The sequence below is a fragment of the Acanthochromis polyacanthus genome, chromosome 1 (genome assembly GCF_021347895.1).
Source record: "Acanthochromis polyacanthus isolate Apoly-LR-REF ecotype Palm Island chromosome 1, KAUST_Apoly_ChrSc, whole genome shotgun sequence".
In the NCBI taxonomy this organism is placed as follows: Eukaryota; Metazoa; Chordata; class Actinopteri; family Pomacentridae; genus Acanthochromis; species Acanthochromis polyacanthus.
The window spans coordinates 35,647,556-35,665,872 of NC_067113.1; the positions used below are offsets into that span (position 1 = coordinate 35,647,556).

Sequence of the window (18,317 nt, forward strand, 5' to 3'; positions counted from 1 at the left end):
ATTTTATCCAAATCTGTTAGTCTGTTTTTGGGTAATGTTACAGACAGACAGACACACAGACCAATGCTGATTGTCACATAACTCCAGCGTGTTACTTGGTGGAGTAATAAAATGACAAATGAATACAATTACAATTTTGGGGAACTTTTTGAGTCATTCGGACAAACTTTTAGACATTTTATGCAATTTTTGAGTAATTTTGGACACATTTTGAGTCATTTTGGGAATATTTTGATTTATTTTGGGAACTTTTTGAGCAATTTGGACATTTGAGTCATTTCATGCAATTTTTGAGTCAATTTGAATGAATTTTGAGCTATTTTGCGAATATTTTGAGTTGTTTTGGGCAATTTTTGAGTCATTTGGACAAAATTTGAGCAGTTTTGGACATTCCAGATTTCAAATTATTGAATAAATTATAATGACTAGCCAAATAAATGTTTCTTTTTAACCAGTTTCTGATATTCTGAGTCCTACTGCCAGAAGACTTCTGAGTTCTCTCTCCTTCATGATGTTATGGTTGCACAGAGCTGCAGGATTTTAGATTAAAATGAACTACAGGGAAGAAAAATGAGAGTTCAGAGGTTTCAAGTTCTCATGAATCAGGAGCTGCAGGTTTCATATTTTCCTGAAAGTGTCGGTAAAACATTGTAAACTTCTGATCTGATCGTCTTTGCTGGATGATCTGTGATGATGCATGTTCACGTGTGAAACAGGCTCAGTGTGCTCATGCTGCTACAGTACAGTAACACACACACACACACACACACACACACATGGCTGTGTGTGTGTGTTGTGACTTTCATGTGTGAGCAACTGCATCCACCTCGAGTTATGCAACGGACCTTTTACTGACGCAGTGAAACACACACACACACACACACGTACACATGCAGCGTTTTGTTCTGAGGCGTTCTTGCTTTAATCTTAATGAACAAGGACAATCAGCTGCTCGCCTCACGAACCGAAGCTATTTATATATACAAACCCCCGACACACACACACACACACACACGCACGCACACACACACACACACACACACACACACACACACACACACACACCCACACACACACACACACTGGGATATCTGGGGCTTCACTTGGAACCAAAACAAGACTTTGATCCGTAAAAACAAACATTAACAGGAGAATTCGAGCTCCTCGATGGAACCCCTGTCCGTGCTGCAAAGTAACTAAGTACTTCTACTCAAGTACTGTGTTTAAGTAGTTCCAGGTATTTCTGCACTGTGCTGCTCTCTTCTAGAACCTGGAATCAAAACGTACGACATGTTTCACACAGGCCTTACATCACTGGCAAAAAAGGAGGTGCTACATGTTGCAGATATTTAACTATTTACAGTTTTAATCAGTTCCCACGTTTGTCTTTTCTGTAAATAATAACTTTAGTATATTTAATGAAACCATAACTGCTGTCTGAAGATGATTCTGGAATCTTCTGTGTGTGAAAATTATCCTTTCATCGTCGGTAATAGTTCTGAGCAACCACCGACCAACACGCTGGTATGAGCCTTAAAGTTTACCCAGAATGACCTTCTACAGTTTTCCACAGCTGTTGTGTATCATGACGTGAAGCACGGTGGTGGCAGCATCATGGTGTGAAGCACGGTGGAGGCAGCATCATGATGTGAAGCACGGTGGTGGCAGCATCATGATGTGAAGCACGGTGGTGGCAGCATCATGGTGTGAAGCACGGTGGTGGCAGCATCATGATGTGAAGCACGGTGGAGGCAGCATCATGGTGTGAAGCACGGTGGTGGCAGCATCATGATGTGAAGCACGGTGGTGGCAGCATCATGGTGTGAAGCACGGTGGAGGCAGCATCATGGTGTGAAGCACGGTGGAGGCAGCATCATGATGTGAAGCACGGTGGTGGCAGCATCATGGTGTGAAGCACAGTGGTGGCAGCATCATGATGTGAAGCACGGTGGAGGCAGCATCATGATGTGAAGCACGGTGGTGGCAGCATCATGGTGTGAAGCACGGTGGAGGCAGCATCATGGTGTGAAGCACGGTGGAGGCAGCATCATGATGTGAAGCACGGTGGTGGCAGCATCATGATGTGAAGCACGGTGGAGGCAGCATCATGGTGTGAAGCACGGTGGAGGCAGCATCATGATGTGAAGCACGGTGGTGGCAGCATCATGGTGTGAAGCACGGTGGTGGCAGCATCATGATGTGAAGCACGGTGGAGGCAGCATCATGGTGTGAAGCACGGTGGAGGCAGCATCATGATGTGAAGCACGGTGGTGGCAGCATCATGGTGTGAAGCACGGTGGTGGCAGCATCATGATGTGAAGCACGGTGGTGGCAGCATCATGGTGTGAAGCACGGTGGAGGCAGCATCATGATGTGAAGCACGGTGGAGGCAGCATCATGGTGTGAAGCACGGTGGTGGCAGCATCATGATGTGAAGCACGGTGGTGGCAGCATCATGATGTGAAGCACGGTGGTGGCAGCATCATGGTGTGAAGCACGGTGGAGGCAGCATCATGATGAAGCACGGTGGTGGCAGCATCATGATGTGAAGCACGGTGGAGGCAGCATCATGGTGTGAAGCACGGTGGAGGCAGCATCATGGTGTGAAGCACGGTGGTGGCAGCATCATGATGTGAAGCACGGTGGTGGCAGCATCATGATGTGAAGCACGGTGGGGGCAGCATCATGATGTGAAGCACGGTGGGGGCAGCATCATGATGTGAAGCACGGTGGAGGCAGCATCATGATGAAGCACGGTGGTGGCAGCATCATGATGTGAAGCACGGTGGAGGCAGCATCATGATGTGAAGCACGGTGGAGGCAGCATTAGTGAAGTTATTGTAGATAAAGAACCAGATCAGTGGAATATTTTCACAGTGTAGTATTAGTACTTTTATTTCAGCACAGCGTGTAAATACTTCTTCCATCACTCTTCATGTATACATTGATGTATTTTAGAGACAGGATTCCTGCAATAACATTTTTTAAGTATAAATCTTCAGTCTGTTGCTGTAAACATCCATCAGTTCTTCTGGAGCAGCTTCTCATCCATCAGTTGTGGATGAATGTTTGGAGCAGAACGAGGCTGATCTCCAGCTGGATGTGATTTATGAACAATATTTCTGCCTGCAGATGTTCACTTTTATAAACCTGGTTTTCAGCTCCTGAGTTCACTTTAACATCCTGTTTTATAAATGAGGCTCGTGCAGCTGCTCTCCTGAGGATGAACTCTGCTGCCAGCAGCTGAGGAGGTAAAACAGAGGCTGCACTGAATCTGTTCTACGGTTGGTGGGCTAAACGGTAGAAAACGGCAGTAAATTACAGCAATTTAAATACCTGCTGAATACTAGTTTCAACAAAATATTTATAATGAAGCCGTCTTTCACATCCACGTATTTCTCTGCAGCACTGTAGAATGTTCTGACTGCACCTCATCATTCATTGATAGAAGCAAAAACTCCATCTTTCATGGTTGGATTATCCATTTTTTATTCACAGTTAATGCTTTCCTGCATACGAATGTTCCACCAGATCAATCCCACCGTCGCTACGTCGTGTTTTTAGCTCCACCCAAGATGACTATGATTGATTCACAGAAAAATAATTCAGATCAAGTACTTCCCCCCCGAACAGCAGAATGATGATGAGGTGCAGTCAGACTATTCTACAGTGCTGCAGAAACAAATCTGGAATAGATCTCAGAATAAAGTCGTTCCTCATATCCAGACCTTTTTCTGCTGCGCTGTAGAATGGTCTGACTGCACCTCATCATCATTCGTCTATAGGAGGGAAAAACTCTGTATTTTATGAGTGAATTCTCCATTTTAATGACAAATCTCACCTCCCTGCATGTTCCACCAGAACAATCCCTCTGCTGTTTTTGTGCAGGAACATCATCACTGTGTCACGTTTTTAGCTCCGCCCGAGGCAACTATGATTGGTTAAAAGAAATGTATATAAAACTGAGTGTTTCCCCCCCGTAGCAGAATGTTAATGTGGTTTAATCAGACCGTTCTACACACTGCAAAAACGCCAAGTCTGTTTGTCTTATTTTTAGTCAAAATGTCTCATCCCACTTGATTTAAGATACATTTATTTAACAAGTGAAATTTCAGTAAGATAGAGGGACTTGCTTTAAGATGATGCATCTTAAATATCTTGTTAAGTCAAACAATCTTGAAATTATCTTGTTTTAGCCCTCATGCCGTCGTGCGGGTCAAATTGACCCATTTAAAGTTTAAAAATTTGTAAGAAAATATATATATTTTCACAGTGAAAACTTCCACATTTTCAAAATTTTTTGGTGGGGGGAAAAAAAGAAATGGAAAAAAAAAAGTTTCTTTAAGAACATTCACCAAAAAAATCAACCAAAATCCAGCGAAATTCGCTGGATTTTGGTTGATTTTTTTGGTGAATGTTCTTAAAGAAATTGAGAAGTTTTACTGATATATATGGAATCACTTTAGATATTTTTAGGATTTTTTGGGGGGAAGATTTTTATTCATTGTTTAAAAATATTTAAAATTTTATTTTTTTAAATTTTTAAAAATTTTTATTTCTTTCCAAATTTGGGGATTTTTAAAAATATAACTTTTAAGGAATTTTCTTCCTGAAGATTTTGCAAATTTTTATAAATTTGGGTAATTTTTGGCTGAATTTTTGGATTTTTTTTTCAGACAAGGCAACAGTATTTTTGCTGCCGTAAATGAGGATGACAACAGGGTTAAGACACCTAAGCCTGACAATCCTGGTAAAATAGAGCTTAAAATAAGTTTTCCCAGCTAATTTTAAGATCTCATAAATATCACGTCTTATTTCAAGAAATCTTACCAAGCCATTTTTCACTTGTTCTGTCGGCAGATTTTTTCACTTACTTCAATGTAAAACTTCGTTGAAATAAGTTTTTTTTTCTTGTTTTGAGAGGGACTTTTTTTTCCAGTGCAGGGCTGTGGCGAAAAGATGTAGATATTCCTAATAAAGTCATCTCTAATATTCAGATGTGTTTGTGCAGCTCTGTAGAATGGTCTGACTGCACCACGTTAACATGCTGCTGTTTCTTTAACCAAATCACAGCTGTTTCTGTGGAGCTAAAAATACGATGCAGTGATGATGTTCATGCACCATAATCACAGGAGAATTGTTGTCGTGGAACTTCTGCATGCAGGGAGGCGATAAAACCGTCATTAACGCGGATAATTCACTGACAGAAACTCCATTTGTTTTTCCTGCGTGATCTAAATCTGGATCGAACCTGACGTTTACGACGTGTTGTTGCTGCTCGGACGTTGTTGTTGTTGTTGTTGTTTCCAGCAGCTAAGAGGATTCTGAAAACAGTAACAGGAGAAAACTTTCCACATGTGGAGGGTCAGAGTGGTTCTAGTGATGCCACCTGTTGACGTGTGATTGGTCGGCGAGTCGTCCAATGGCAGGTTAAAGCGGAGCGGGAACGGCAGCGGCTCGAAGTCGCTGTGGATTAAAGTGAACAAATGGCTCCGGCAGTAATTAAGCTCCATTTGGACGGATTAGTTTGTGCACAGCAGGAGGGGTCATTGTAATCACATCCACTGCTGGGCCGAGAATCCAAACTAATGAGGGATTCAAACCCACAACAGCAGCCCCACTTTTACACTCCTTCACTAAAAATGTGCAGATAATTCTAGATTTTACAGCAGGAATGTGTCTATGAAACAAAAACAAGCCCTGGTTTGAGTGTTTCGGTGCATGTGGAGCAGAGAAGTTGAGGATGTGAAGCTGAACGCCGTGGAGTTTTCCTGACCTGGTGTCCTCAGTGTTTGTGACTCCGTGGGTTTGATGCCACCGTCTGACCTTTAGTAAACCGCTGCATGTCTCTGGAATAATTTAAGAAGCTGGGTTGTTTCTGCTAAATGTCAGACTTGTTAGAAGCTGCTGCTGCTCTTCATTCATGTTTACAAGCCTCAATGCTGCTTTAGTCGGTTTACTTCCTTCATTTCTTCGTCCAGCTTCTTCTGTTGGAATCACACGTTTTATTTCAATTACATCACTGGCCATCAATAAGCATGGTGTATATGTTGATATAGTAGTAATAATAAAAATAGTAATAATAATGATGATATTAAGTATAAGGTCATGCATGTTTATATGTCGGTATAATAATAAGTTATTATTATTATTAGTAGTAGTAGTGATAATATTGTAATTTTAACTATAATAATAAAAAAGTCATGCACGGTTGACTTGTTCTGTTCTCATCACTCTTCTGTTTTTCTACCACAAGTTCTTTCTTAACCTTTGTGTCGTCCTGCAGATCAAACTGAACGTTTTAAAGTTTGAAAATGTGGAAAAAATTGGAGAGTGAAGAAAACATTGTCATCATTTTGGGGAAATCTCCGAACATTTTTAGGTGGAAAAAAAGAAATGTTAAAAATGTTTAAGGACATGCACAAAAAATTAACCAAAACCAGAGAATTTCACTGGACTTTGGTCTGAAATTACTGGAGATGAAGAACCAGATGTTTTGAGGAGGTTCTGGAGAAACTTGATTCAGACTTTCTTGATATTATATGTAAACTTTGGTCTTCTTGTATTCCACAGGTCTCCGTAAAGGTCGTTTCTGGATAACTCCCGACCCGTACCACAACGACGACAACATCCAGATCGGCCGTGAGGTGAAGATCAGCTGCCAGGTGGAGGCGACGCCACCGGAGGAGCTTCAGTTCAGCTGGCTGAAGAACGGAAGACCTCTGAAGAGCTCCGAGAGGATGGTCATCACCCACACCGACACCGAGGTCTCACCGGGAACCACCAACCTCGACATCATCGACCTCAAGTTCACCGACTTCGGAACCTACACCTGCGTGGCGGCGCTGAGGAACGGAGGAACCCCCGAGATCAGCATCGACGTCAACATCTCCTCCACCACAGGTGAGGATGGTTTGTGTTCTGAGCTGCAGGTTGGATGCGTCCTCAGATTGTGTTTTCTGACCTTCATACGGTGTTTTCATGCTGCTGTTGTCCAGCTGTGTCCAGGTCAGAAGCTTCGTCCTGATTCTGACCTTCATCTGTGACTCACATGTTTGTGGCTCTTTCCATTCAAACAACACAGAACAACTCTTTTAAAACCTGCCTGAAGAGTTTAACAGATTTTAACCAACAGATTCATATGTTGAAGATTTATCATCTTCAACATAATGGTTCTAACTGGAGCCAAAAATAGTTCAGAACCATTTTTAGTTTCACAATGAGACTTTCAGTAAGAGTTTCTTCACAGAAACCCCTAAAGGTGCCCCGAAGAACAAACTTATGGTGCCAGGAAGGTTTCCTTGAGGCGCTCTGCAGAACTTTAGCAAAAACTCTTAAGCTTGTTTTATCCTCTTGTGTTGCTTCCATGCCGTTGTGAGCTTTTATACTTGTGAGTCTGTGTCAGTTAGTTGTGATGTTTCCGTGCAGCTCTGAGTTTCTAGTCTGTAAACAATATGAAACCTGCGCGGCTGCCAGCTGGAGGCAGATGCTGACGGGGATGCCATACAGATTCATGTCAAAAATCCCAAACTATCCCTTTAACTCTGGTTGGAGGTCGTTAAACGTCACATTAGTCTTTGTCATGGTGACTGTTGCTGCTAATGCTCTCTGCTTTAACTGTAGTCTGAGTGACGCCTCCTCAGGTCTCTACAGGATTAAACAGGAAGAGGCTCCACCTGGTGGAACAACCAGGAACTACAGCTGATCTGTGATACATTAGAACGTGTAATAATGAAGAAAATGGTCTCAGATTGGGACTCGGTATCAGATTTGGGCCAAAAATTATAAATAAACTCAGATTTTCTGCGTTAGTTGATTTGAAGCTAACTTCAGTACAACCTAAACTTTCTCTAAACTTATCCAGAATGAGGCCTAAATCACAGAATAGTTTCCAGTCTGCTGTGTGAAGATAACGCCGTCCTCTAATGAGGATCTTTAAAACTGAAATCCTCCTGTATGTCTGCTGGTGTTGAATATTGAGGCAGGTGGCACCAAATCACACCTTATATGTGCTTCTGAGCCGCCAGCAGTTTCAATAAAACAGGGCTGGCTGCCTGAGAATGAGAACAGGTTGGTTAAACAGAGTTCTTTTACTCCGTCTCAACAAATTCTCATAACTCACAATCTTGGAGCTCGTTAGCTCAGCAGGAAGTAAATCTACACAGCTGGTGGCTGCAGGGAGTTCAGTTTCTCTTTATTATCACCGAAGTAGACCTGATTATAGGACTCATCCTCCTCTAATCTAAAGACTCATCTGAGGGGAAACCTGTCAGGCTCGTGTTATTGTGCGTTCATCAGTCATGGTAATCGTGATGGATTAGTTGGTAAATATATTAAATCATAAGGCAGAAGAAGAAGAAGGCCGTGCATGACAGTAAATGTCCTGTAGATCATCTGTAGTACCTGGTAGATGAGGAGCAATTATTCACTGTCATTTTGGACAAAAAATCTGCGATTTTTGGACAGTTTTGGACAAATTTGGGGTCTTTTTGGAAAGATTTCAAATCAAAATTGCAAAAAATGGATCCCTGCCTTATTATTATTATTATCATTATTATTATTATTATTATTATTACTTACTTACTTAAAGGAACTATCTGGGGCCACATTATCATTGTTATTTGATTTTCTGCACCTTTTCCCCCATAAGGGCCAATAAGTAAAAATGTGTCCTGTGGTGGATCCATTCAAACATTTAAATGCACTGAAACCTGTTATATTTGCATCCTCACCGCATTTCATGGCACTTTTATTGATTTCTTTTTTTAAGGGGCGGTAATTATCCAAAGTCATTGTGGAAGAAATTGCAGTTATTTTGAACAGAACTTGAGTCATTTTGGACTAAAAAAAAGCAATTTTTTTAACAGATTTTTGGACAAATTTTGGTTCTTTTTGGACAGGTATCAAATCAAAACTGCAAAAAAATGAACCTTGCTTAGCATACTTACTTACAGGAAGTATCTAGGGCCACAATATCACTGTATAGAACACAATATAATACACAATAAATAATTTGTTTTCTGCCATTTGTTTCCCTTTTTAAGGACCGATAATTTGAAATCTGACTTCTGCTGGAGCTTTAATGTTTTTGGAGTTGTATTTTTCCAGATGTTTAACCCTCTAGATGTCTTTCCCTTTTTTAAGGGTGAAGATACAAGAATTCAAAGGTCAGAAAACGCATGAAATGATCAAAATACACCCAAAATATTCCATAGAACTGAGCTTTGATCCTAAATAAGACCTAACACTTCTGTCTGAACAACTTGTGAGTGAAAAATGATAATTAAATTCCATTTTTAAGCAGATTTTTTTCTCTATTTCCACAGTGGAGCCACAGATAAAGATTGATTTGTGTGAAATGCAGATATGTGATCTTTGGCAGCTGTAATCCGACTGTTTGACTTCATTAAATATTCCATAAAGTGATGAGAGACGCAGGAAGAAGCACAGAATCTCTTTACATTCCCTGAAACCGCCGCCCTTATCTCCCCATATTTCCTAATTATGACTTCCTATCTGCTAATTAGCCGATGATGTGGAGACGGAGCTGACTGCAGCAGGTTTTAGACGTGGAATGATTTGGTTTCATCTGCAGCAGAATATTCCAGAAGTATGAAGACATCAGCTGTTTAAAAAGACGTTTTACTGTCAGAAAGGAGAACGGACAGGATTCAGGATGCCCATCAGATTAAACCTGTTAATGTTCAGGATTTACCTCAGAATCTTCATGTTTTTATGTTTTCTTCATCCATCACAGAAAGCTGAAAACCTTTATTCCACCTTCACCCAATCCACAGCCGAGTAAAAGTTTAAATCTCTTTATAAAAGTGAGACTTTACTGCAGGAAAAACATCAGGACTCTGTATATTTAGAGAGAAAAATAGGGCGATTAAACATAAATAAAATCAATTTTACATGTTTAAAAACTGTTTTGCAGAGGTTTCAGATATCTATATTTTTTTACATTTTATTCGTATTTTTTCTGATGACTTACTAAATGTTTTCAATTTTTTAAAGTTATTTTATATACTTTTTCCTAATGTGTTTCTAATATTTTAGACATTTTTTGTTAGCTTCTCAAAATGTTTTTCCTGATAATTTTTACAAACAAAATTTACATTTAGTGGTATTTTTTATGTGTTTTATTTGTGTTTTTCCTGATATTAATATTTTATTTGCCAATATTTCTGCAACATTTTATTATTTTTTCTATTATTGAATAAGTTTTTTCCTGATAAATTATTAATTTTTTTCTCTTTGTTTTTACATTTTATTGGTAATTTTTCATGTGTTTTATTTTAGTGTTTTAATTTTTTTCTGTAAATTTTCCTAATATTTTCCTAATATTTTGTTACATTTTTGTAATATTCGTCTTTGAGATGTTTTTATTCATATTTTTCATTTCCTGAAATGCTTCATTATAAAGACGTCTCTGTTCTCAGCCAGAGAAAACGGAAGCAGAAGAAATTAAACAGCAGCAGCGAAATGTTTCCGTCTTATCACAGTCAAACTGTTGGTTCTATAATTATTAGATGGTTTCTTGTAATTATTAATTAGTTTCAGTAGTTTTTAGAAGTAAAAAGGCATCAAAAGGCTCAGTTTGATGTTTGTCCTTCATTCAGAATCATACTGAGGAGTTATTTAGGAACGAGGGATGGATGGAGGGATGGATGGATGGATGGATGGATGGATGGATGGATGGATGGATGGATGGATGGAGGGATGGATGGATGGATGGATGGATGGAGGGATGGATGGATGGATGGAGGGATGGATGGATGGGGAGGACAGACAGGCGAGGACGGAGGTTGCTGGACTGTTTTAAAGTCAGTTTTTTCCTTTTGGGGATGCAGCAGCGACCCGACTCTGACCTTCTGTTTTAACACGAAACATCCGTCAGCCGACGTCACGCAGCAGCAACGCTTCCATGAAAGCTTCCCCGTCCTCCATCGTCCATCCCCCGTTCTCCCATCATTTCCCGCCAAGGTCACCAACAAACTAAACACCGTCGTCGTCACAGGGAAAGTTTTTCTGCTGCTTTTATTCCTGCAGAAACCGAATCGTTTGTTCAGGAGCTGCAGAGTTTTAATAGAAGAAGGAGAAGAAGAAACAGCAATAGAAGAAGAAAAAGTAGAAATACAAATAAAAGATGTAGAAATAACACAGGAGAATAAAAAGAAGAAGCAGTAGAAGAAATACAAGAAGAAAAAAGAAATCAAAATAGGAGAAGAAAAAGAAGTAGAATTAAAATTGAGGAAGAAGAAGAAACAGCACAAGTAGTAGAAGAAGAAATAGAGCGAGAAGATGAAGTCGAAGCAGAAATAAAAGAAACCAAAGACAAAGCAGAAATAAAAATAAAAGAAGACAGAATAAGTCGAAATTGAAGAAGGATGAGGAAGAGGAAGAGAAATAGAAGAATACAAGAGACAGAAATAAAAGAAGAAACTAAAGTAGAAGTAGTACAACTAGAGACAGAAATACAAATAAAAAAATAAGATAAAGAAACTGAAGAAGTAAAAGAAAAAGCTGAAGAAGACAAAGCAGGAGTAGAAACAAGTAATGCAAGAAGTAGAAATACAAATGTTTCTCTAAATTTCTGCTTTTCTATATCTCTACATCTCTGCATTTCTACATTTCTATATTTCTTCATCCCTTCATCTCTAATCCTGGTGGTTCATCTCTACATTTCTATATTTCTTCATCCCTTCATCTCTAATCCTGGTGGTTCATCTCTACATTTCTATATTTCTTCATCCCTTCATCTCTAATCCTGGTGGTTCATCTCTACATTTCTATATTTCTTCATCCCTTCATCTCTAATCCTGGTGGTTCATCTCTACATTTCTATATTTCTTCATCCCTTCATCTCTAATCCTGGTGGTTCATCTCTACATTTCTATATTTCTTCATCCCTTCATCTCTAATCCTGGTGGTTCATCTCTACATTTCTATATTTCTTCATCCCTTCATCTCTAATCCTGGTGGTTCATCTCTACATTTCTATATTTCTTCATCCCTTCATCTCTAATCCTGGTGGTTCATTTCTACATTTCTATATTTCTTCATCCCTTCATCTCTAATCCTGGTGGTTCCTGCAGCTTCTGGACTTGCAGAGAATCACTTTGAGGTTTCTGGAGGATCTTTGATCGTCTGGTTTCTTGACTGAAGCTTCTTCTGACGTTGGAGAGAAGAAACCTGCAGCAGCTGATGTCTGCTTTACATCCAACACATTTACATCCTTCATGACAAATAATTCATGTAGAGACAGAGAAGCTGCTGCATTCAAAACCCTCAAGACTAAAAATGCTCTGAATTCATAAAACCGTTTAAAGCAACCAGAGCTGAGAACATCCTCAGTTACTGAATGACCAGATGTCTGACAAAGACCGGATTCTACCAAATTAAACCAATGTTGGACTGAAATCGTAGTTTTGTCTCTGTTTGCATTGGTTTTGCATCTGATTGTGTCAGTTTACGTGTCTTTCTGGACAATTTGTGTGTCTTTGTGTCCATTTTACATCAATTTGTGTTGATTTTGCGTCTCTTTTTCTTTAGTTCTGTCTCTGTGGTTAATTTCCGCATCTTTCTAGTCCTTTTTTGTGTCTTTTCGCTGTTTTATCTGTGTTTGCGTTGGTCTTGCATGTGTTTTTGTTCATTTTGCATCTCTTTTAGCCAATTTTAATCTCTTTCTGGTCATTGTTTCTTATCATTTTGTCTGTGTTTGCCTTGGTTTTGCATGTCTTTTTGTTAATTTTGTGACTCTTTTAGTCAGCTTCAATCTCTTTCTGGTCACTCTGTGCATTTTCGTGGTCATTTCACATTTATTTGTTATTTTGCATTTCTCTTTTTCTTGGTTTGTGTCTCTTTGGGGCTGCTTTGCATCAAGTAGGGATCCATTTGTATGTCTAAGAGGTGGTTTAATCTGTAGCTGCATTGGTTTTTGATGTGTTTTTGTTCATCTCTTTTTTTTGGTTGATTTTATTTTCTTGCTGGTTATTTTGGACATCATTGTATTCATTTTGCGTCTTGTTCAATCAGTTTCAATCTCTTTGTGGGCTTTTTTGTGTCTCTTGCCATTTGTTTTGCGTCATTAAAATCCCGTTTCAGTGTAAATATCAATCAGACCCAACAGTCTCCATCAGGCTGGACCAGTCCAAAGTTGTAAATGTACAGGGGTGTTCACAGGTGTTACTAACTCATGTGTCTCTGATATAAACTCATGTTTCTTTGTGTCTCCTGCAGTTCCTCCGGAGCTCACCGTCCCTAGGGGGCGCTCTCACCTCATCGCTCAGGAGGGCGACACCGTGGATCTACAGTGTCTGGTCTCAGGGAAACCCAAACCCATCATCCTGTGGTCCCGGGTGGAGGAGAGCGGTTCGGCAGTGGCGGCGGTGCTGCTGATGCCTGACGGTTCGGCTCAGATGGAAAGTTACGACGGAGTTCTGAGGATCACCAACGTGAGCCGGGACATGAGCGGAACCTACCGATGCCAAACTAGCCAGTACAACGGCTTCAACGTGAAGCCACGAGAGGCGCTGATCCAGCTAGTGGTGCAGTGTGGGTAACACAAATTCCACACAACATGTACACAACATAGACATTCGTGAACTAAAGTTTCCATTCAATCTTTAGTCTCCAATGACTCCCAGAACTCATCACCAAAAAAACAATCATGTATTTTGGTTCTTCTCATAATACTACCATCACCATGCTTGATGGTAGGTTTGGTGATCTTGGGGTTAAAAAAAGACCACCCAAAACAGTCTGAATCCAGGACCAGAATTAAACCTAAACCAGTCCAAAAAATGCTCAGAACCAGCCAGATCAGTCTGAAACCAGTCCTTTAGAGGTCTGGAACCAGAATCAAAATTAGGACCAAACAAAACCTAAACTACTACTAAAAAAGAAAACTGCCCAAGATACAGTCTGAAACAAGTCCTTAACCAGTCATAGCACCAGAAGTAAACCAGTCCTAAAAACAGTCTCTGAAATCAGTCCTAAAAAACTCAAAACCCAGTACAAATTTGGGACCAAAACCAAAACTAAATTGCTCGTAAAAAAAATGTTCAAGAACTGACCACCATCATCTGAAACCAGCCCTCAACCAGGATCAGAATCCAGACCAGACTGTATGTTGGACTGGTTGTGGACTTTCTTGGGACTGGTTTATGTTTGGTTTCAGTCTTGCTTCCCCTGGTTTTGGATATGATTTAAAGTTGGTTCAGGATTAATTTCACAATGGATTTGGCTGAGGACTGGTTTTAGATGGTCTTGGGCGGACATCTGGAGTAGTTTAGGTTTGGTTTTGGACCAATATCATACTGGTTTTGACTTTTAAGACTGATTTCAGACTGTATTTTGACTGGCCCCGAAAATTAGTATAAGTTTGATTTTGGTCCTGGTTTTAGACTTCTTGAGGACTGGTTTCAGACTGTCTTAGGTTGGTCTTTGATTTGTTTTTAAACTCCAACAACACCAAACCTACTATCAAGCATGGTGGTGGCAGTATCATACTCTGTAGAACTGGAGCTTTACACAAAGACAATGGAATAATGACAAAGGAGGATCACCTCGTTCTTCAGGAGAACCAAAAACCATCAGCAGAAGGTTGATCTTGGACACAGTTGGACGTTTCAACAAGACAGACAGCCCAAATACACATCAGATGTGGTAAAGAAATGGTTCCATCAGGCCAAAATGAAGGTTCTTAAACCCATCAGGAACCTGAAGAACCAAGTCAGAAAAACAAAAAATTTGCTTGAACTGAACCAGTTCTGTCCAGAGGAGTCAAAGATAAACCAGAAGCTTGAAACCAGAAGAACCAAACTGAGGAGGAAACAGGCAAATTTAACCAAATATGAGCATTTCTGTTTGTAGTATTTGAGTCTGAGTGGATCTAATGGTTCTATATAAACTGAATCAGAGGAGTCAGCAGCTGTAGTCGACTAGAATCATCTACAGGAAGTTAAGAAGCCACGAAACTAAGATAATGACTGCACATTTTTCCACAACATCTGCTGCAGATGTAAACAAACCCCAGCAGCCAGCCTCCCCCAGAATACCCACAATGCACCACGGCGTCGACTCGTGAGCCCCGCGGAGGCGATGTCACGCCGCGCTCAAACCGCATTGCGTCCATCAGAGCAGACAGGCGGATCTGCTGGATGTTGGCTGGAAACCAACACCAGCAGCTGCAGGTTGGACGGAAGCGACCGACGCCGGGCGGAGCGCTGCCTACAGGCCGTACGGAGCATCACCGCTGTGGCTCCGTACGGCCTGCAGGCGGCGCTTCACCGGGAACGGCGTGACAGGAAGTGACAGGTCGAGTCGCGGCTCGTGGCTTCGTGCTGCACTAAAAGGCTGTCAGAGCAAATCTCCACTCGTCCTCCAGAGAGTCGCACAAATCTGCAGCTCGAAGCTCGACTCTGACTCATTGCTCCACAAAACGCTGCAGCGACGCTGAGTTTCACAGCAGCTGGAGGTTCTGTGGGAGGAATCCAAAATAAACCGCCGCTGCACTTTTCAGACTCACGTTTTACACCCAGGCATCTGGTGACGAAGCTGCAGAACAATAGAAAAGACCAGAGTATATTTATGAAATATCTGCAGCACGTTTATGTTTAACTGAAAAATACAGGGTCGGAAAATGTTCATTTAAATGTTCAAAAATGCAATAAAATACCAGAAATAAACACAAATAAAATTGACAAAAATCTAAGAAAATGTCCAAATATTATTATTATTTTTTAAATATAATCATATCTTAAATAAAATATGGCAAAATATTAACATTTTTAGAAAAATAAAAAAAATATATAAAATGTTTAATACATATTATTATATATGAGGTAATTAAATTGTCCAAAACAAGCTGTATTAAAATATTCAAAATATATTAATAAATTATTAAAATACCAGAAAATACAGATTCAAAGAGTTTACATTTAAAAACATTTCAAAAATGTAATAAAATATGTGACAAAAACATGAATAAAACTGACAAAATTAATAAATATCTAAAAAACACTATATTTGTGTATATAAAAAACTGTTGTAATAAATAGCTAAAAATTATCTTAAATATCAGAAAATATGAATGCATATCAGGAAAAGTAAATAGTATAAAAAGTATAAAATGATAATGATAATATATACAATAAAATAATATCTGGCAAATATGATTGAAATGTCAAAAATTTAATTAACAAATATTAAAGAATGTTGGGAAAACATTAAACAAAAATACCATAAAAGATGGAACAAAATATTTGTATTTTTTCTACAAGTATCTACAAAATATTGATAAAATACTCAAAAGATGTAATATTTCTAAAATATCATTAAGATGACAAAAAATTTATAAAATACCAGAAAAAAACATTAATAAAATTCCCAAGGATGTAATAAAATTTGTAAATATTTGCACAAAGGTTAAGATGTAAAAACAAAACAATACATCATAAGGGAATGTAAATATTCTTTTAAAAATGTTTCAAATATCCACAATATATTATTTTATATGGCTGACATATTTTATTTAAAATGTCCAAAAATGAGCTGCAATAAAATATTTGTAAAATTATTTCTATAAGAAACATATGAATACATTAATAAAATACAAGAAAATACAGATTCATTTTGATAAAATGAAAAATATTTTTAAAAGTCCAAATAAATGCTAAAATATATCTGACAAATATGACTAATATGTAAAAAATGCAATTAAATATCAGAATATGTTGATAAAATATGAGAAAAATATTGACATAAAAATAAATGATTAAATTGAATAAATATTTGCATTTTTAAATAAAATATCTACAAAATAGCAATAAAATGCCCAGAAGATGTAATATTTTAAAAATTCCAAAATATATTATTAAAATAGCACAAATTTGAATTAGTATGAAACAAAAGATGGAATTAAATATTTGTATTTCTTCATAAAATACCTACAAAATATTGATAAAATATCTGTAATATCATTAAGATGACAAAAATGTAATAATATCTGAAAAAGTATTTTTACATTTTTTAAAGAAAAATATGATTTTTTTTAAATCAGGCAAAATTTTAACCCATCAGAAACATATTTAGAAAACTTAAAATAATATCTACATATAACGTTAAAACATTTAAATAATAATTTTTTAAAATATATCAGCAAAATTTTTCATAATATTTGAGGAAACAAATCTGAAACCTTTGACTTGTGTGAGCTGGTCCTCTGGTTGGACGGAGGTTGAAGCGTTGAGTTTGTTTTTTACCTTTTATTTTGGTGCAGCTGCAAAACGTTGGCGTGTTCGTGGGCTCAGGATTTAATTTGTTTTCCCTCCTCGTACCTCTGAGCTGCTAAAACCTGTTTATTTGAACGAGCTTCTCCTCTCCGTGTCGTCTCGTGTAAATTCCCGCCGTGTGTTTGCTGTTTCCAGCAGTAAGCAGATTACAGGTGGATTACTTTAAACAAGTCAAACAACACGCCACGCAGATTTACCTTGTTAAAAGCAGAAAGGAAACCTGCTGATCCTGGAGGAAGAACCTGAAGCAGAGGACTAAAATTTAAATGTGAGCTCAGCGAGTTAACGCCACGTGATTTCTTTATTTCTCTGCGGTTACTCATTCGTCAGGTCCACATGAAGCCGCCAGATAAAAGCTGCTGACTTTCACTGTGACATTAATCCCTCCCAGACTGCAGCTCGTCTTCCTGGATTACTGAGATGTGACGAGGCGACGGCCACAGCCCTCATTTTACACAAAAAAATACCAAAACTCTGAGGAAAAATCTTCAAAGTGGTGAACAAAAAGAGAGTCTGATGACGCAGCTGTTGCGTAAAATCCCGCTGACGTCACCGATGTACAGTTACAGTCAAAAAACCACAATATTCATGTCCAAATCACTGCACTGGTGACTGAAGGGAGGCCACCGCTACATTAGCCTCAGCCAGCTAACATTAGCCTCTTCTGCATAGCATTAGCTTAAACAAGATAATAGTAATCTAAACATTCGTCTAAACAAACTATTCAATATAACATTAGTTTGAATAAAACAACATTAGTTTAAACATGAAAGCATTCATTTAAACATGAATGTTAATAGTAGCCTCTGTGTTAAGCTGTGTTGTCAAGCTAGCACTACCTAAAACACACCTTAACAAGATAGCACTAGGTTAAACTCTAGCCTAACCAAAGTAACATTAGCTTAAATAAGATAATGTTGGCTTAAATAAGATAACATAAGCCAAAAGAAGATAAAACTAGCTTAAACAAGTCTTCACAAGATAGCGCTAGGTTAAACTTTAGTCCAAACCAAATGCCAT

The 18,317-nt window shown here is 38.8% G+C and overlaps 1 protein-coding gene across 1 annotated transcript in view; it reads left to right on the forward strand.

The window, feature by feature from the left end:
* mdga2a (MAM domain containing glycosylphosphatidylinositol anchor 2a) overlaps positions 1–18,317 on the forward strand; it is a 101,352-nt gene that overhangs the window by 43,911 nt on the left and 39,124 nt on the right. Inside the window, 2 exon segments of the mRNA XM_051946914.1 lie at positions 6,574–6,903; positions 13,243–13,557. Coding sequence (XP_051802874.1) covers positions 6,574–6,903; positions 13,243–13,557 — 645 coding nt within the window.